Source organism: Sitophilus oryzae, unplaced genomic scaffold (assembly GCF_002938485.1).
Source record: "Sitophilus oryzae breed Bouriz unplaced genomic scaffold, Soryzae_2.0 scaffold_907_pilon_pilon, whole genome shotgun sequence".
NCBI lineage: Eukaryota > Metazoa > Arthropoda > Insecta > Coleoptera > Curculionidae > Sitophilus > Sitophilus oryzae.
In genome coordinates this window covers 2,273,218-2,294,944 of record NW_022147536.1, presented here as the reverse complement: position 1 = coordinate 2,294,944, position 21,727 = coordinate 2,273,218, and the positions used below count along the sequence as shown (strand labels likewise).

At 33.9% G+C, this 21,727-nt stretch overlaps 1 protein-coding gene across 1 annotated transcript in view; it reads left to right on the top strand.

The window, feature by feature from the left end:
* Window positions 1-21,727, top strand: part of LOC115890705 (sodium channel protein 60E) — a 312,784-nt gene that overhangs the window by 178,162 nt on the left and 112,895 nt on the right. The window contains exons 2-4 of the mRNA XM_030911008.1: window positions 16,885-17,093; window positions 19,910-20,130; window positions 20,253-20,436. Of these exons, the coding sequence (XP_030766868.1) occupies window positions 17,032-17,093; window positions 19,910-20,130; window positions 20,253-20,436 (467 nt within the window). The 5' untranslated portion in view covers window positions 16,885-17,031. The remainder of the gene's footprint in view (window positions 1-16,884; window positions 17,094-19,909; window positions 20,131-20,252; window positions 20,437-21,727) is intronic.

The following is a 21,727-nucleotide window of genomic DNA, read 5'->3' as shown; positions in this document are numbered from 1 at the left end:
TCAGTACATACTAAAAAAAATAAATTATTATTTGCTGCTAAGCTCATGTTAATGTAACTGTTAAAAAAACTACGTACATAGGTAAGTAAGTATAGATAGGTAAGTATAAGCAGGTATAGATAAATAATATGGTAAGTATAGTATAAACCCATTAATAACTAGCTAATTATATTTCTTTAAATACTACATTTATGATGTAATAGTATAGGTATTTCACGTTTTTTAGTATCAATTTTTAGTATATAATTATACCAGCATCAATATAATTAATTAAAACACACCACCACAAAAATACTATCTACTGACACACTGGCTAATGAAATAAAATCAATAAATAAATTCGGTAGTAATCCAACACTCTAACAATATTATATTATAACAAAACAAAACCACACAATGTAAAATAAAACTTACTCTTTTTAATATTATAGAAATACAAGGTGTGATTATTTCAAGGTACATCTAGTTTTATATTTTATCCTATGAATTATAAAAAAATAATAAATTAAAAAGGTAAATTTTGGAGAACACTCAAAATCATAAGGTAAAAACAGTAAAAACACGGCCAAAGTAAAAAACATCAAAGGCCAACAAAAACATAATTGTGAACATTGAAGTTTTCATGTTTTCAAATGTCATTAATGTCAGTTGTCAAGTTGGTGGAAATGTGCTGTGTGAGGTTATCGGCACAGACTCTAGTGTGATTTTTGTCCCAAAGCCGCTTCCATACAGCCTGTCCAACACAGAAAGACCAAAGTAAAAGTTCACCGTACAATCCAGGCAACTGAATTTAGTCGGGAAGATTCTGAAATTCATGCGTCGCAATCTTCTGCTGTTTTTAGTTCAGCATAAATAATTCTACCTTAAACCAAAACTTCTTTTACACTGTATCGAAATTGATCCGGTGAAATATACGTCAAACCTTCAGATGTCATGGTAGATGTCAATTAAAAATGCTAAAGTTTATTCAAACATACAAAAACAACGTCTGTCTAATGGAAACTACTTGAGAGAAGTGTATAACGGTGCACAGTGTAACGAAAACTAAAATAGTGGGACATTGGCATTTTTCTTCAGTTATCACTATTCTTGCTGACATTTTTTGACAGAAATTAAATAATACGACTAGGAATTTTTGCTACAGGGCGAAAAAAAGGCGTAATGGAAGGTCAAAAAAATACGAAGTTTTATAAATCACACCTTGTCAAAAGGACTTTACAGGTATATTTTTTTTATTTACGAAGAGTTTATAGCTCTTATGGACCAAAAACGTTATCAAATTACTGTCGAACAATTATTTATCTCCCGCTAGTATGTCAAAACTCAATCAACATTCCTAAATATTCAAATAATCAGGAATAAATTAGATAAGGCTGCAAAACTCAAAGAGAATGACACAAGTTGCAAATATCATTTAACAGTATTAAATAATATGATAATATGCGAAAAAAACGTATTCAGCTTCAACAAAGGAAGCCATAATACGCACCTCACAAAAAATTTCGCAACACTTATATTTTTCGTAGTATTTATTCTTGAAACGCTTCAAACATTTTTATGTGAAAACTTAAATCTAAGGTCTGCCTGAGTTATGATATACTTTCCATTCCTTAACAAGTTGCTATTAATGCAAATGACTTTTGAGATTATTGTTAACCAAGAGAATTTAAGAATACTTTGAAGTTTTCCAAATTAATAAGTGATGCGATAATTCATGTGGGGTGTATATTATTCCAAAATAACATAATATGTAAGGCACTTACATAAAACATGCATAAAAATCATTCTCAATTTCTTCTCCATCCATATACAAGAGCTCTTTCGCTTCCGTAAACAAGTCTACTTTTTTTTAGAGTGCTTTGGTCGCAGATGTGAAAGTAGAGGATCTGAATATATCAATAAGTTGTGCAATATATCTTCAATAGTTTGGCACCAACAATGATGCAGCATTGAAGGTGGAGTGTTAAATACATCGAAGAAAATTTTGCCGGTTTGAAAAAATATTCTCTTGAGTAATTTTTCTCCAATGTTGAGATTTTCTGAATTGTTGTAAACTGTCCCCCACCCAATGTGAGGATGGTTCCTCGCCCTAAAATAGCATTCAGTATGTTCATAGCAAGCATATAGCTTTTTCAATAAAGAAATTATAGCACAAAAAATTACGGATAAAAACTACGGTCGAATCAATGGCAAACGTAATTATTGCCGAAGAAATTTATTTTCTTCTTCCAGGTTCGGATCTAGGTGGATGAAATTTATATGTAACAGTATACTAGAAGGTTCACTCTATGATATTTTGTATATATAACCTTGCGCGAATGTAAGCGTTTTTTTGTAAGTCATAATAAACATGTAGAAACTAGACTTGAAAAAAATTGTGACATCTTTTTCAGGTTTGTTGTTGGTAAAAGACCTCTCTTTACGGAAAAAATTGTTGGAATTGAACAACACAAGGAAACTTCTGAAAATAATAAATTTCACTGTATGAGATTCTTGTACAGATTTGGTAAATTAAAGAAACCATAACTTTAACCCGCCATAACTCCCCGACTAAGAGGTTAACTCAAGAAATATCTCACATGGTGGGGCTCTGGGATGTCCTTTATCCATCTATATAAAAAACTTGATGAATTAATTTATTTGTTTTTTTGGGCTAATGTCCCGCATTTCCCGATTTCGTTACACTGTGCGGCGGCGTGTTTTTGGCGAAGTTGTTATATCAATCCGTCAATTCTTTTTTATTTTTCTCAGGGCAATTGAAAAGGTTAATGCCATTCGATCTCAGGCATAATCAGGGTTCGGAAGTAGTTAACTAAGACGTAATTTACCTGATTAACTACGTGTAGTTTTTCTTCAAAAACTACGTCTTTTCCCGTTCATTAACTACATGAAAACTACGTTAATAAACTATGTATTGATATTATGAATAATTTTCCTTTGTATGAGGTGTAATAGAGATAATATGATGTAAATATTATATTTAAAGCGATATTTCATCTGTTTTCTTAAATACATTATGTGTTTTTAAAGCTTTAACTTATTATAACCTCACCTCAAACCTTTGACATTTGAAAGTTACATACATAGGTTACATAAACTACACCCTCTACATAAACTACATTAACTACATGTAATGTAGTTTATGTACATTACCTACATGTTAACTACATTAACTACATGTAATGTAGTTTATGTAGTTTTTAAATGTTACATGTAGTTTTCCGAACCCTGGGCATAATACACCACGTTTTAGTAAAGTTTAGCAACATGTACCTGTGTTTAGCATGCCTCACGCTAACGTGGCAAAATGTACAGCATTTTAGTCACGTTTGGCAAAACGCACCAGCGTTTAGTCTCGACTAGGGCATTCAATCCCGGGATCCCGGACATTTTTTCAATCCCAAAATCCCGGGATTGTCGGAATTCCTCATTACATTTTTTCCTTAATTTAAATCGTACACAAGTCTTTCATGATAGTACAATATGCGTTTATAAACAACCCTGAATGTATGGCAACAATGTACCATATATTTTACGTCGCGGGGTCGCGGCAACGCAGCACACAATTCCACAGCGCGGTAAATCACAAAAAGCAGTCACTTTACAAAGCTAGATATACGGAAAGTGTATAATTATTTTATTGTTTAAAAGCGGCGTATATTTTTGTTTGTTGTTTAGTTAATAATTATATAAGTTAATCCTTTGGTGTGTTTGTTTGTGTGTTATATCAGTTGATCGTTAGGTAAGTCCTCAAACGTTGCAAAATATAACAAATGCTACCATACTTTTTCATACTTTTAGATTATTTCCATGCGTCGCCATGTCTTCAACAGAAACGACCAGTAAATATGTTTCATATAGCAAGAAAGCAAATGATAAAACTTCTGTTTGGCATTATTTCATGAATGCAGCAGATGAAAGTGAAACTGCAAAGTGCAAGAGATGCCCCGCTATTTTGAAAATAAAAGGTGGCCCCACAAAAAGTTTGTTGACGCATTTACTGAAAATACATAAAATTGACTTGAAATCGATCCGAGTGAACAAGGAAGCTGTTGATACAATAGTTGTTGTTGAAAAGCAGGCGAAAGTTACCGACTTTTATGCAGTTAAAAACGATACCAGCTTTGAATCTCTTTTGGCACGAATGACAGCTCTGGATGGGATTCCATTTGCAAAATTTATAACTTCGAAAGACCTACGAGACTTATTAGAAGCAAAGGGTTTCAAGGTACCCAATTCGGCAGCTACCATAAACAGCAGATTTATAAAATACAGTAATAATGTTCGAGTAATAGTAACACAAGAAATTATCGTTCAGAAACAGTTAGGTAAAAAATTTACCCTTATATTTGATGAGTGGACTTCCACATCAAACAAGCACTTCATGAACATTAATGTCCACAGCCAGCAAGACTTTTGGAACCTGGGCCTTAAGGAGGGCGCGCACTGCATCGGATCGGACCGACCAGCAAAAGCGACTGCGACCATCGTACATATAGACGGCGCCGGCGTCCACTAAAACATTTCGGCCTGTAGAGGCCAGATTCCTACCTCTACCTATCTACGATAGTCGAGTCACCGCCTTCGCCGTTTCTCGCCGGACTGGTACCGATTCAGTGCGCGTACACCTTTATTCGATTCAAGAACTCTATGACGGCGGAAGCATGCGTAGAAATGGTCAAAAAACGAATTTCGGAGCACAAGTTATCCCTATCCGAGGATATTTTGTATAACTACAGATGGGGCTAGTACAATGACGAAAGTTGGCAAACTTATCACATGTCATCAGCAGTTGTGTATGGCATACGGGATTCAGCTAGCCGTAACAGATGTTTTATATAAGAAGACCTCAGATTTGCCCAGTGAAGCTACTTTTCAGTTAGGATCCTCAGAAGGCGAAGAGGAAGAATATATAGATGACGACACTGATGACAACGGGGGATTGCAGATTTATAAAATACAGTAATAATGTTCGAGTAATAGTTACACAAGAAATTATCGTTCAGAAACAGTTAGGTAAAAAATTTACCCTTACATTTGATGAGTGGACTTCCACATCAAACAAGCAATTCATGAACATTAATGTCCACAGCCAGCAAGACTTTTGGAACCTGGGCCTTAAGGAGGGCGCGCACTGCATCGGATCGGACCGACCAGCAAAAGCGACTGCGACCACCGTACATATAGACGGCGCCGGCGTCCACTAAAACATTTCGGCCTGTAGAGGCCAGATTCCTACCTCTACCTATCTACGATAGTCGAGTCACCGCCTTCGCCGTTTCTCGCCGGACTGGTACCGATTCAGTGCGCGTACACCTTTATTCGATTCAAGAACTCTATGACGGCGGAAGCATGCGTAGAAATGGTCAAAAAACGAATTTCGGAGCATAAGTTATCCCTATCCGAGGATATAGTTTGTATAACTACAGATGGGGCTAGTACAATGACGAAAGTTGGCAAACTTATCACATGTCATCAGCAGTTGTGTATGGTACACGGGATTCAGCTAGCCGTAACAGATGTTTTATATAAGAAGACCTCAGATTTGTCCAGTGAAGCTACTTTTCAGTTAGGATCCTCAGAAGGCGAAGAGGAAGAATATATAGATGACGACACTGATGACAACGGGGGATTGGATATTATTTATGAAGAAAATGGTGCGACTGAAGTTCACATCACTGAAAGTTATGGGATACAGTCAACGATTTCCAAGGTAAGGAAACTAGTAAAATGTTTCAGGAGGTCACCGACAAAAAACGACATGCTCCAAAATTATGTGCGGGCCGAACATGGAAAAGAACTAAAACTTCTCTTAGATTGTAGAACAAGATGGAGCAGTTTGTTCATAATGTTGCAGCGTTTTTTCCAATTGAAAAACTGCATCAAAAAGGCAATGATCGATTTAAATTTGACAGATGATCTCCTAACCGAAGCAGAATTTAATTTAATAAGAGAAATAGTACAAATATTAGACCCCATAAAAACAGCTGTAGAGGCACTATGTCAACGAGATATGAATTTATATAAAGCAGATATTGTTTTGAAGTTTATGCTGTCTGAAATAGAGAAAATCCAATCACCTTTGGGCACTCAATTTGGAAAGCAACTAGGAACGAGAATCGAGCAACGGAGAACAGTTTTCTGGGACTGGGAGCAACGGAGAAGAGAATCCCGGGACCAATCCCGGGATCCCGGGATCGAAAAATTATAATCCCGGGATTGAAAATTTCTTTCGGGATTGAATGCCCTAGTCTCGACCAATGAGAGCAGGGAAAATCACATTATGGACTAAATAATGGTACATTTTGCTTAAATGCGTCCGGCCTTGTTATTACGGTGGTTACGGTGAAATACGTTAATAAAGTACTTTTCTTGCAATTTCGGAGAAACGGTAAGGACTAGAAAAAAAAAGTTCCAATAAAAGTTGTAGAGCGTCAAATTCTACATAAAAATGATTTCTATGCTTTTTTTACTCAAATCAAAATTTTAACCGAGATAGGGAGGCTTACTTACTTACTGCCATTACTCGCTGACGAGTATTTGACACGCATCAGATGACGGGTACGCAAGACGTTTTCTTTCATCAGCTTTTCTGTGACTGAAAAGCCCGATACGTGATATTATCTCTCTTCCGCACTCCGGACATTCAAAAATCTCATTACTTTGTTGCCTCTTTACTTTTTGGTTGTCGTTGTTAACTGAGTTTACAATTCTCCTCCATTGCGTTCTATTGTGCGCTGCTTCCTCCCACTGATGCTGCATACTTATCCACTTTAAGTTTTCATGGAAAATATCCTTGTATCTTTTGAGTTGTCCACCCGGTCTCCTCTTACCCTCTACAAGCTCACCGTAAAGAAGAGATTTCGATAGGCGGTTTTCTTGCATCCTGCATACGTGGCCAGCCCATCTTAAGCGGGATTTAGTAATCATGACTTGCGATGTAATCATGACTTGCACTCTCGCTGCTTGATTTTTCAAGGGCCGGTATAGAGAGGTTTGAGACATGGTGGTACCATTTGATTCTTAACAGTTGTCTAAGGTGTCTCTGTTGCAACTTTTTTAATGCGCTCGTGTGTCGGCGGTACGGCACCCAGGTTTCGCTTCCATATAATATGGTAATTACCGTTACATTAAGGGAATATCTCAATTTAGTTAGCTATAAAATCCGAATTATTAGTATAAGATTTTGTAACGTTTTTAGTTAGTTACATGTCTTTTTTATATATGATATATATATATATATATATATATATATATATATATATATATATATATATATATATATATATATATATATATATATATATATATTTTTTTTGTTTTCACTCTTGGCTTTAGGTCGTTGGGGTTGCAAAGATGTTTCTAGATTTTGTTCATTATTTTTTTATTTTATGACGACGTTTCGACAGTATATGTCTTTTTCAAGCCTCTTTAAGTACATAAAAACAGTCAGTTAAAATCAATAAGATAAAATGTCAAACTAAAAGGTCTTACCTTGAACGTAGATTCTTACAGAGTTAAAATTTGTTAAAACTGGACAACACAATAACACATATTAACTATTGTTTTAATTGTTTTTGGACATCACACTTTACTATAGAGCACGTACGTATTTCCTAGCAGATCGCTCTGTATAAAACACATTTATCATTTCAAAACCCGATGTCTACTGTTTTTAGTGCGTAGAGGATCGACAGATATATTTTGCTTAGATTTTTTAGGTCTTTTTTATCATTTACCGCGTTTTTGTAGCGTTTTTTTGTATCTCCACCATTTCATAAAATCCTCTCTTTTTTTGGTGATTTTCTGTTTTTAAAATTTTAGTTTTATTAAAATCGAATGTATGATTTTCTGTTGACACATGATTTGTGAGGGCGGTTACATTTTTTTATCATACTTGTGCCCTTTCAGTCTATTTTCTAACCATTGAGAAGTTGTCCTATGTAAACTTGGGCGCAGTTCGAACATGGAATTTCATATATAACATTGCTTCGTTTGTTTAACGGTGTTACAGATTTTAGTTTAGAGAAATTATTAGCTAACAAGTTATGTGCTTTATAACAAATCGTTATATTATACTTTTTATGTAACCCTTGTAATTGTTGAGACAACCCATTTACGAAGGGGAGCGCAATATATCGTATATCTTTTTTAATCTTTTTATTTTCTATTTGATTTTGATTGTTTTTTGTGTTTAAGAATTTTTGGAGTCTATCTTTGAATATTTTGTTTATTAGTTTTTGTGGATGGTTATTTTCTTTTAATGCATTTTTTGCTTTTTTTATTGCAGCATCTCTATATTCTGGGTCGGATAGACGAATTGATCTGTCCGCCAAGCGAACAGACGAATTGGTCTGTCGATCCTCTAACGCACTAAGAACAGTAGACATCGGATATTGAAACGATAAATATGTACGTGCTCTATAGTAAAGTGTAATGTCCCAAAACAATTAAAAACAATAGTTAATATGTGTTATTGTGTTGTCCAGTTTAACAAATTTTAACTCTGTAAGAATCTACGTTCAAGGTAAGACCTTTTAGTTTGACATTTTATCTTATTGATTTTAACTGACTGTTTTTATGTACTTAAAGAGGCTTGAAAAAGACATATACTGTCGAAACGTCGTCACAAAATAAAAAAATAATGAACAAAATCTAGAAACATCTTTGCAACCCCAACGACCTAAAGCCAGAGTGAAAACAAAAAATATATAGTATACAGGTCAAAGAAACGAAACACAAAAAAAAAAATAAATATATATATATATATATATATATATATATATATATATATATATATATATATATATATATATATATATATATATATATGTCTGGCGTATCGTCATCGGATTCCGTATCGTTCAGGCCTGATAATTTATTTGGCACGCTTGGCGTAATTTTTACGTTCCCTAGTCGCCAACCCTGTTATCGTTTGACACAACCCTGTTATCGCTCTGAGGAGGCGCTGTCAACATCGCTTCTGTCAACTCTATCCGTGCTTAACTTCACTTGGCTTTGACCGTCCGACTGTCACCGTCAAAAAATCCTTGCTTCGAGAAACTGCAATTATAAAAATCTTGCTGTATAATTTGAATCAGCTGCTATTTCGAAGTTACAGGTAAAAATGAGATATTATCTTTTTTGATTCGTTATTATTACTGCGTATTTTTAGGGTAGAGTTTTGGATGTCCCAACCTAACTTGTATTTGTATTTTGCTGGCACGTTGGCGTCCCTTTTTTTTTTGTCCTCCGGAATGTCACATGGAAGAAAGGACATGTTCTTTATTATTTAGTGAGCCCTCGGAAGTAATTCGAGGTAGATTCATTTTGTTTATTAGACCTTGTTTGATTTTAAACAAGAGTTTCGTATTTTTAGGGTCTTACGGACGTACATTATCTTATGGACGGACTGTGTGCAAGGTACGGGTAGTGTTCCCCTGTACCGTTACCTTATGGACGGACTGTGTCCAAGGTTATGGTCCAAGTTACGGACATTATCCAAGGTCCTAGTAGTGTTCCAAGGTACGGGTAGTGTACCCATATTGTCACAGTATAGATACAGCGGAAGCCCCATGCTGCTTCGCTCCCATTTCTAAGCCTAGTCAGTAGCTACGGCTGTATTGATTCATGGTGTCCTCATTCTGGCCCCTTTTGTTGTTTTGGCCACAGGATCGCCGACAGACAGTACAGAGATATGAGCCCACCTCACGCGCTACTCTTTGAAACAGGATTGCCTCAAGAACAGCTAAGTGTAGATTTAGGTTCTGGTTTTCAGTCGAGTTTCAGTTTTAACTTAACGTACATTTTAAATAAAATCGTACAGACTATATCTAGTGGTTAGATTATTAAAAACATTTATGTCGATTTAGTTGTTACAATATAATTTAGATCTTAGGTTTCATTGCATTACGTCTTGTAATGGTATTACTTTTATAGATATCATTATTGCACTATTTTAACAGATTAATAACCAAACATAGATTCTAGAATCTACGGGTTGCAACATCTTCGATTTAACATCATATAAAATATATCAAATTAATTAAAGTAATACTACATTTCATACATTCTCTTAAACTTTACATGTCTTGTATTTTATCATAGTTGTTTTCATAGATATTTAGTACAACTCTTAACACCACTTTCTTTGACATATAACCACTATATATTTACTAGAACTTTACAATGTCATGTACCAGCAAAGAACATCATGAATGAATATAGTCACTAGTTTTAAGTAATAAACAACTGTGCTTTCTTTCTCTGTTCATGCCTGGCGCCCAATATTTATAATTTCCGGAAGAGTTATTATTGTTAATTAGTTCTTTCCAGTGAAATACCTTATCCACGACTGCTCTACCAACGAAAAGCTGCCATTCGCAGTGGTAATGTTTTTAAAAAAACGCTACAATTTACAAGAAAATTAAATATGACACGAGACATTTTTATTTCAAATTTAAATAAAACTTAAATAACTTGACTGATATTTTCGATTATTTTCAAGAAAAATTAAAAAAACTACAATTATTGCTCTAAATATCGTCACCTCTCTACCTATATATCGTCACCAACTTGTCCCAATTTTCATATCTTTATGTTTCATTTCACACAAAAACAATATCTTTTTACAAAAGTTTGTTTAGGAATTGCGACACATTCATTGCTAAAATAAAACACAAACAATTAAATAATTAAAAAAATAAGCATACAAAATAAAAACTTAATTAAGAATATCTCCGATATCAGTTCAAAAATAATGCGGACATAAGCATTATTAGCGAATACAGAGTATTAAACATTTTTATAAAAAGAATAAACAAAAAAACAGTAACATCTTATTAGTAAATAAATATTTCTTCTAATATACATACAATACAATGTAGGTACCTTTTTGTTGAAATTTAAATTTTGCTCTTCATTTTTAGAAAATATAAAATATGCCAAAAGCCTTAGAGCACAGAGCCATCGCGTCGTGCGGTAGACGTCATATATTAAGGGAGACGTCATCTCTGTGTAAGAAAAAAAATTATATATGCAAATATTCCTTTATTTTTAGAAATGTTTTTCTCACCTATTCATTTGCATCTTATCGTATATAGCTCATACCAAATAAACTTTTAGTCACGTGATTAAGCTTGACCGGCACAGCGTTGCCCACTTTTACATATTTTCTTTTAATCAAAATATTTTAGGAAACAAAAATAAATTAATTATAAATATATAAACATTATTATTTACATCAACAAAACTCACTTTCTTAACAGCACTTAAGGGGCATAAAGGGCCATTACTACCGCTTTCCCGTTAAAAATATTCTAATAAAGTTGCGATAAATTTTTTACGACTATTAAGCTATTTATCTTGTACACTTCGCACTAAAAAATATTCTAAAAAGAACAATATCGACTGCAACGTCTGCTAGTAAACATTTTTAAGCTTAAAGCAACACTATTTATTTAAACCAGAAACTCGTGATACACAACTAAAGTGTCAAAACGAATGACAATGTCAGGAAATAAATAAATAAATGTGGCAACTTGACATTTTTTACAGCAGAGCTGTCACCTGAATCCCCAGCGCGAAATTTAAATTCCAGTTAGTTAGCCCGGCGCCGAATATGTCCATGGTTGGCCAACAATGAATTTAAAAATTGCACCCTCGATCGTAACTAAAAGTTTAATTGATATTAAATATACACATGGCCAAAATTATTGCATATAACGATATTTTTATTTTATTTTGGACCTAATATGATTTTTTTATATTTTTGGACATATTGGCTCACTACACGACTAACTAACATAAAATTAATAATCTAAGTGCAACTAGGCTGTTATTATAGTCTTATTTCATAATGAGTGAAAATCGACAAAAACAAATTTCATTTTAAACAGAAAATATTGAAAACAATTTTAATTATTTCTCAATTAATAGTCTGTATTGCCTCCTCGAGCCTCAATGCAAGCTGTGAGAAGAAGCTTGTCCAGAAGATGTTAAGGAATGGCTTCTCATGTGTCGCGCGCAGCAATTTTCAATTCATTTAAGGTACAGGGGGGCCTTTTGGTAATATGACGTTTTAGCATGTCCCAAGCATGCTCGATCACATTCATATCTGGAGACATCGGTGGCCACCTCAGTTTTCTTATACCCTCTTCCTCGCAAAATTCGCGAACCGCTAAAATGCGATGGGGAGGAGCATTATCGTCCATGTAAACAAATTCATCCCCCATTGCCCCTCGAAATGGACGCACAATAGGTTCTAAAACGTCTCTAAGGTATGAGGCACCTATCACTGTGCCATTAATAAAAACAAGAGGAGTTCGAGCTCCGTGCATTATACCTGCCCATTAGGGTGGAACGAAAACATTTTTTTTTTCAAAATATTTTCACACAAGCCTCAAAATGTGCCTTTAGATAAGTAATTTGTTTTCTCAAAAGCTGATTGCCCTGCCTTTATATTTCAGGTTTCTCACGGGCCTTAAAAGCTGAGATATTTTGAAAAATATTTGTTTTTTTTTGCCCGTCAACATATTTGATAATTATTTATCTTTTGCTTTTAACACACTGCTTAACATGACTATAAAATATAACCCAATAATGTTATCCAAACTAAATCACTTAAATTATTGTTTTCCGGTTCCTCAATATATTTGAAACTTGTCCACCTGCATGATAAACTACCATCCGTGGCACTTGCCTGTGACAAAACTGGAGTTTCAGATCACGCTGCCGCTATAATCGCAAATGCTGTTTTAGAGGATATTGGAGTAGTGTCTAAAGCAGTTCTACACAGATAGTAGATAGAATGAAGATCAGGAGGGCCAGAATGTCTCAATGTAACGTTTGTACTAGTGTATTAGGTGAAATGTCGTTATTAGACGTGTTTTATTAGACAGTTTCAATTCTGTGTTATTAGACAGTTTCAATTCTTCGGAATTTTACAACAGCTAGGGTTTCACAGTTATCTAGTTTCTGTTCAATAACACCTTTGAGTCCACCTGGACCCGAAGTTTCACCATCTAGTTCTTTTACTAAATGTCGTAAAGGAAGTTCATTTAAATGGAATAAACAAATTAACCATTGTAAGGGACGTTTTAATTCTTTTTCCAACAAACGAACAACGCCGTTATTCACTCCCGTATTCACAACAGTTCCATCTGTCCCAACTGCTACTAAATCGGAAAGTTCGGTCAAGTCAAACTTTTCTTTCGAGAAATTAACTAAAGACCGTTTTATATGACATGCAGATCCGCTTTCCGGTGTGACATGGCCCAAATACTTGGAAACCGGGTTCACTTAGAATAGAAATATGTTCTTCCATAACACGTTTTCTCTTCCTTTTGTTCTTATTGTAAATAATAGTAAAGTCCTTTCGACCATCAAAAAGCACGCCTAATAACGACATTTGACCTAATACACTAGTACAAACGTTACGTTGAGACATTCTGACATTCTCCTGATCTTCATTCTATCTACTATCTGTGTAGAACTGCTTTTAGGCACTACTCCAATATCCTCTAAAACAGCATTTGCGATTATAGCGGCAGCGTGATTTGAAACTCCAGTTTTGTCACAGGCAAGTGCCACGGATGGTAGTTTATCATGCAGGTGGACTAGTTTCAAATATATTGAGGAACCGGAAAAGAGTCGGGAGTCTGACACTAGGCCTATTCTTGTTTCATCACTAAACATGAAGAAATTCCAATTAGGTCCATTTGCTCTGATTTCCTTAACCCATTGTAGTCGCGTAATTTTGTGCTGTAAATTAAGCTTCGGAACACGTAGCGGCTTCCTTAAATGTAATCCTGTCATGGAGTCTTCTTGCTATGGTCTTTCTTGAAACATTTTCTCCTTCAAGGCGAGCTAACTCATTTTTAATAGCAGTACTGGAAAGCAGAGGATTGCGTCGTGCAATTAGGGATATTTGACGGTCTTGCACAGCGGTAGTAACTCTCTTTCTACCTCTTCCTGGCCGGTCTGTAACTTCGTTTGTCTCCCTGATTTTTTTAATATTCGCGAAACATCGCTTTGGTTAACTCCTAGAATTTTAACTATTGCAACTTGCCGGTAGCCATGTTGAGACAGTGTTACTATTCTGACTCTATTAAACTGTGAAATAATGGTTCTAGGCATTTTAAGGCCAAAACAATTCTCAAATTTCTTCTGAAACCCAAGAGACCACAAATCGAAATGTGCAAGAATTTGTAATAATATTGGGTCTAAACGATAAACATTGTTTACCATATCCATTTTAACAAAAAAATGTTTATTACAGATTCTCAAAGCTATGTATAAAAAAAGATTCTTTAAATTTCTTTCCGTATATTTTTAAACGATATATGCAATAATTTTGGCCATGTGTGTATATTTAAATATCGTCAACTAGAAATCTAATAAAAGAAAAATATAAATCCAATATTTTATAATTTAAAAATAAATAATTTAAAAAAATGATCTTTTTAAAACTTAACACATTATAAACTGAAATAGCGCATTAAAGAAATCTATAAAACGTTCAGCGAGGGCTATACTTTTTGCTCCAAAATTTAGCAAAACAAAGCCTATAATTAGCGGCACGGCATAACGTGAGATAAGTTTTATTGGACATAAAAGTTTAGGGTTCGGTTTAATTTGGCCAGAATCAGAAAACTTTAAAACTTTCGCTCGAAATCAAGCTTCAGGGTAAGATTAGGCCTTCAATATAGGGGTTGGTTTTATATTGTTTAGTATGCGGCACTTTAAACGTTTTATGTATATTGCTAAAATATACAAAAATTCTTATTAGGAAAAAACTTATTAAATTCCAGAAGTTTGATTATGTTTGATTCTAGTAGTTTGATTATGTATATTCAACGGCATTTTTTATCAAATTAGAAGTTTTATATCTTTCTTAAAGTAATCACACACGTTCAGTTTTTCCTCAAGGTTTGGAGTTTGGACTACGCAATTCCAGCCTTGAGAGGTAAAGATGAGAGCTGTAGAGAAGCAAATGAGATATTAGACAGTTAAAGCAGGACACAATTAATATACAACTTATATTTACATTACAACTGTGGTTGCATTCTTAGGTTGAATTATCACATACAGCATTTTGACGTACGTAAAGCAAGATACATAATACTGTATTTATACAAGGTGTTTTAAAAAACATGTGCCATCTCTCGTGGGGCCACCTCACGTAAAAATAAGATTTATTTTTCATATTCAATAGTTAGGGGTTAAAATCTTCATTTTTTTTCGAATTGTTATAAGTTCCATCAAAGTGCTTTTAGCGATATGAATGAAATTTTGAGTCTAAAAGTTACTATAAGTGCGACATATTTTAATGCTAAAAAAATGTAGACAACCTAACCAACTGGATTATTTTTATAAGAAAAATATGTCCGCCACTGACTTTTTTTCTCTTGTTAGCAACATGTTTTTTAAACACCCTGTATAGTTCTTTTGTGGAACACTTTAAATTTAAAAAAAAATAATTTTGTTCCATTGATTCTACATTAAATTTATAAAAGTAATATAGAAAAATGAAGTATTTAATTAGAATTATGATATTCTAGAAAGTGAATATTGGAAAACACTTTTTATGGTTAAGTTTGTTTACAGGATATGTTTACTTCACTTATGTTCATTTGTGTTCATGTTTGTGTTTATGTTAATTTTGCCATGATTGAATAATTAATAATTTGATATTATTTTCATTTAAAACTCATTTTTTATCGATTTTATTTGTGAAAACCATCCCTTGCTTGCTGATTGACTAACTGCACAATCGTTCAACAAAAATTTGCTAGTACCAAAAGTACCGACAAAACTGGGAATTCCCGGTTCCTTAGAGGCATGGTACCGAAATTCCCTCTTCTGAAAAACTCCGGTTCAGGAAACCCTAATTAATACTCCCAATTAAGGCCCAGGACCGGTTCAAATCTCGGTTATGAAAGCAGCGAGAATTACCGGATTTTTTTGGCCATCATAGAACTAGGCGTCGAAATTAATTCCCAGTTCAGAACTCGTTAACGATAATTAAAAAAAATATTTTTTGTTACGTGAGAAAGTCCTTTGCTACTTTCTAGCGAAGCAATTTGAAGTTCCTAATAATAATGTTTATTAAGATATGTTTTAATTATTATTGTTAAGTTTAAATAAGTTATTTTATTATTTAGTACTATAATGTTGTTTAATGTATTAGTTATATTTTATGTTATTTTTTTTAATAGATATTTGGATTTTTAATTCAATATTTTAAGTTTTTTTTTTCTGTAATTTAGTTGGTTTATAGTGTTTCATGTGAATTTTATGTAACCTATATTTTTTTCTTTGCCTGTGTTCATCTTAATTTTCTCATGATTACTTACTAATTTGATATTATTTTTATTAAAAATCTGATTTTTTTATCAATTTTTCTTTGGAAGGTTATCCCTAGCTCTCGGATTGATGCACGAGCAATGAGCAAAAATTAGTTAGTACCGAAAGTACCGAAAAAAAACGGGAAATCTCGGTTCCTAAGTGACTGACTAAATATGTGAGTTACACTACACCATAATCGGAAATGGTTGAATAAGAAATTGTAAATGCTCTACTTGAGAATGATGATGATGTTGATGACGATCATGCTGCACATAGTAAACTACCGTATGATCGAAAAAAAACCGGCGTCCAGACCGGCTGGGAAATGACGATCAATGACATAGAACCCGATTTTCCCGGTTCCGAAAACCCTAGTCACAATCATAATCGCGGGGACTGAGGAGAAGGGAAGTGTGAGACATTATATTCAGTTGAAAGACGTTGGGTCTGGCCTTGATATTATTCAGTCCTCCCCCCGCCCATCCACCACCAATCGGCCAATTACACCTCGATTTATTGTTGTTTTTTTCTTTACAGACGTTCTGCGTGGTGTCGAAGCGTTTTCGCAAGAACTACATCCACCGCTTCACGGCGACCAGCTCGTTTTTTATATTTAGCCCCTTCAATTCGATACGAAAAGTCTGCATTTACCTAAGCACAAACCAGTACTTCGATTACCTGGTGATGGCTACCATTTTGCTCAACTGCGTCTTCCTAGCCATGGCGGAAACAATTGAAGAAGCAGAGTAAGTAGCAATAAAAACGTATATGTCGACGTCAAACAGTGAAACTTGTCATTCCCTGAAATGCCTAGTGACTTCACGTACTGCCGGCAAACAGTGGAAATCTTCAACTGATACATCGTTTGACTGCAGATTTCAGTCGTTTACTGTAATGAATACATTATAACCAATTGAAAAGTTACGCTGAGGGGGATTAATCATTTCAACCTTACAGATCTATTGTGTCTCCCTTTCTTGAGTTTATAACTCATCATACAGTCTCAGGGCTTTGACAAAAATCAGTGTATTAGACGGTTTTACAGAGATTACCAACTAGGTATTTCAGGAAATGACTTAGTTCATTCTTTAACGCTGACATATACAATTTGATCGAAAAGTTTCATGATCAAGCGTATTTTGGATAATGACAGATAAAAAATTCTTATAGAAAATTACATTAGAGTATTTTCTATTAGACTTATATTACCATTAAAAAGCAATAAAAAATTAGAAGTAAAATAAAGTCGCAAAAAATAAGTAAACGCTCTTATCGACTTTATTGACTTATAATAATACTAAAGCTAAAAATAAAATAAATGTATTATTTTCTAATTCTAATAATCTAATAGTTATTTTTATATAAGACTGCTAATATAGAAATTAATTCCACGCTGTGTTCGTCATAATGTGGATCAACCTGCTCTCACTACCGGTTTCGGGGCCCTACCCCATCATCAGGTGAGCTGGGGTATTTCCACAAAACGACGAGCACAGCGCAGAATATATAAATACGACTTGTCGTAAAGTAGCGGTAAGATATTAAGTCCCGCATCGCGAGATAGTGGCCTGCGTGCAATGGTAGTACTTTCGTACCACCGAGGCACAACTATCGATAGTAAATAAAGGCTTTTTTCGGCTAGCCCAAAATATATAATGGAAATTAAATTTCTTGCAGTTTTTAGGTATATAATAAAATTATATAAGAGTTTCTTGGATCCAGAAATGGCTGAAAACGAAATAAGTAAATTACCAACAGATATTCAGGCTGAGGCGACAAACGCGATATCCAAACTACTTCCATTTAAATTCCGAATAACTTATGAGAAGAAATACAAAAATTTTCAAAAATGGAAGCAATTAAAAAACGTGCGAAATAAAGCTTTTAATCTATCCTCACTGTTAAGGTATCATTTACTACTACTCTACTACTACTTTACTACTACTTCTACTACTACTTTACTACTACTCTTGCGGTTAAAGTACTATTTATCTACAATTTTTGATAGATATAAGGCAATTTTAACAGTTGCTATAGAAAAAACTAAATTATCCAGCACCAGTGTTCTTACCTTCAGTTGATAAAAATTTTAAGCATATATTATACTATTAGTTTAAACTCGGCTTGTAGTAAACAGATCCAAATCTAACTGTTTTTGGAACTAAGACTTGAATAAACATGGCAGACGTGACGTCAGGATCCGAATTCTGTAACTTAGAAATCGCTCAGCGCTTTTGGACGCTCAGCGTATATGACTTTAATTTTCGCTTAGCGCGCACTTAACTACCGATCTAAGTATTATAATCTGACGCGCTTAGCGTCCTTGTTGATTGCGCTAAGCTATTCGAAAACGGCTACTTTAAAGGATCGTCTTGCTTATCGACCTGTCAGTAAAAATAGAAAAATTTGTGATTTTGTGCGTTCTCTTGCTTTTTAGTGAAAACTACTTCTTCTATAATTTCCTCAATAAGTAATTGATAATTTACGACTTGACAGCTATAAATATTGTTCAAAACATCGAAAATGCTGAGAAGCCTCTTCATAATTTCCCTCGTAAAATAATCGATAATTCAACAATAGGTTATGAAATTCACTTTGAATAAGAAGACTAAGGAAGGAGCATATCAAAAATCTTAGGTCCACCGCGAAAGGCCTCAAATATGGCCGACTTAAATTCCGGTTTATCAGTGCCGTTCTAATTTTATTTAAAAAATGTAAAACTATGATGTAGGGTAGACGTGGGGTAGACAATAATATGTTGTTTTATTTGACGTTGTGAATAAATGTTGGTAGTTATTAAAATTGTTACAAAAATATATAATTCTAATAAAAATAGATAAGTTATAATAATTATTTATTAAAACAAACATCCGATACGCTACTGAAGCAGGTAAATCTGGTAAATCAAATTGACTTATCTAAATTCTTTGACATCTAATCTTTGACAAGTAGTAAATAAAAGCAAAAATGCAAGAAAAAATATATAATTAGTTAATTTAAGTGAATTTCATAAATGATCGGTTTACTACACGTATATATATTATATAGTCACTTACTAGCGAAAAGTTGTTCAATTATTTCACTCGATTTTTGCCGAGATCTACCGCACGCTACACAACCAACTATTTTAGAGTCTTTTTCGATAAATCGCGATAGTGTCACTGTTAATTTAAGTTCTGCCACAAGTTCCATCTAGATTTACTACCTTTATACAACTATCAGTAGTAGAATAAATAATAAATAACATAAAATAAGCTCCGTAAAGACTGACAAATCCACAAAATTTCAAATCAAATTCAAATGTGTCAAATGAATCGTCAAACAGAACTGTCAAGGATCCCCACCCTAGAGTCTTTTTTCCGCCCACCATGCATGAATACATGGATAGCATTATGCTCCTTCCTTAGTCTTCTTATTCAAAGGAAATTCACCTAACATTGACAGTTTTCATTGTTTTATCCACATTTGACAATTAGATACTTGAGAAATTGCGATATTTTGGTCGATTTTTACTGCTGTCTTTTCTCCAACCCGTACTACACTGTCTTTTTCCTTGTTTCAGGTATATTTTTTTAGGAATCTATACCCTCGAAATGATTATCAAAACGATAGCGAAAGGTTTCATCCTGAACAAGTACACGTACCTGCGCAACCCGTGGAACTGGCTCGACTTTGTCGTCATCACCAGCGGCTACGCAACCATTGGCGTGGAGGGGGCCAACTTAGCGGGGCTGCGTACGTTCAGGGTGCTGCGTGCCTTGAAAACCATATCCATATTGCCCGGTAAGTATCCAAAAACACAAAAAGGGGGACACAATTCCTCCCTCCCATACAATCTGTACTGTGTTAATGATGATCTAATTACTCGTAACAAGGCCTAAGTTGAGAATTGATTTTCGTTTTAGGTCTGAAGACCATCATCAACGCGCTACTACACTCCTTTAAGCAATTGGCGGAAGTCATGACACTCACCATCTTTTGTTTGATGGTTTTTGCACTGTTCGCCCTTCAAGTTTACAAGGGCGAGCTCAGAAACAAATGCGTGCTCAAAATGGACGACAAAAATGCGTCCTACGAAACATGGTTCAAGTAAGTATACTTGCATTTTTTTACTTAAAAATAACAGCGTAATTTCTTCTTCTTTGTATCCTCTTATGGTTTCACTCCAAATCAATCCTTCTTCAATCTTATTAATTTTATGACATTACATTTGAACAATTTAATTTTTAAAATAAATAGCCACATGTCTTCTCTTTATGTCACAGTGGTAATCCTTAAATTTGACTTTTAGGCTATACAAATTTTTTTGACAGGTACTTTTTTTCGCCCATAAATTTTAAATATTTTTTTTTCTCAAAAACGGGTAATGTTAGGTATAGTCTGTGAAGCAAATAACTTTGAATTTGACAGTTCCCGTGGGCTTTTCTAGTGTTAATTTTATTAGGTTAGCAACTTGCGGCCCTGCTGACGCAATGCCGTCTCTAATAAAACAGCCTCACTTGACTATGGCTGAAATCGCACTCCATAGTCAATGTAAATAGTTTAGTGTTAAGAATAATAATTTTAAAAAATATGTGGTCATCTTTTGACAAGTTTATATTAGTTTATTAATTGTAGTAAACATTATGTGGTGTGTGGTGTTAATATTTTATATGTAATTTTTTGGATTATATTCGACACTCTTTTTTTGATATGACACAACACTGATGAAGGCTATAATGTTACCCGAAACGTTTTTTTTAAACCAAATAAAAATAATGAAAAACCAAATGAAAACTTAATCAGCATTTTTCCCGTATTATTCGAACATTGATACTTGCAAAATATATACATATAAATTTTGTGAATGCAAATAATAATATATCACTAACTATTAGTAGATATTGAATGTTTTTTGTTAAATTAGATCGATTTTCAAACCCCAAAATTTAAAATATATTTTACATTTTATCCATTATCTGATGTACTTATTCATTATTTGTATATTGTAAAACATTTGCTGCATTTCTGTGGTTCATAGTTTATATGCCAAAGTATTTATTACTATAAATAGGTATATGTATTGTATTTATTAACTGTATATTATGTATATTTCATGCAAACTATATCATTTTTAAAATACAATGTTTATGAATGAACATGTAGCAATAGCAATGTATCATGAGATACAACATATTTATTAATCCGTATATCTAACTAGCGTGACGTCATCAATCTCGCTCCGAGGCTGCTCTATTAGAGACGGCATTGGTCTGATATTTAGAAATATCAAAAGCTGATGATATTTTACTTTTGGCAATTATGACATTTTGTGTTGATTTTTGCAAGAAGATTAAGAACTGTCACTTGTTCTATTATTTTCCTTTTCTATTTCACGAAA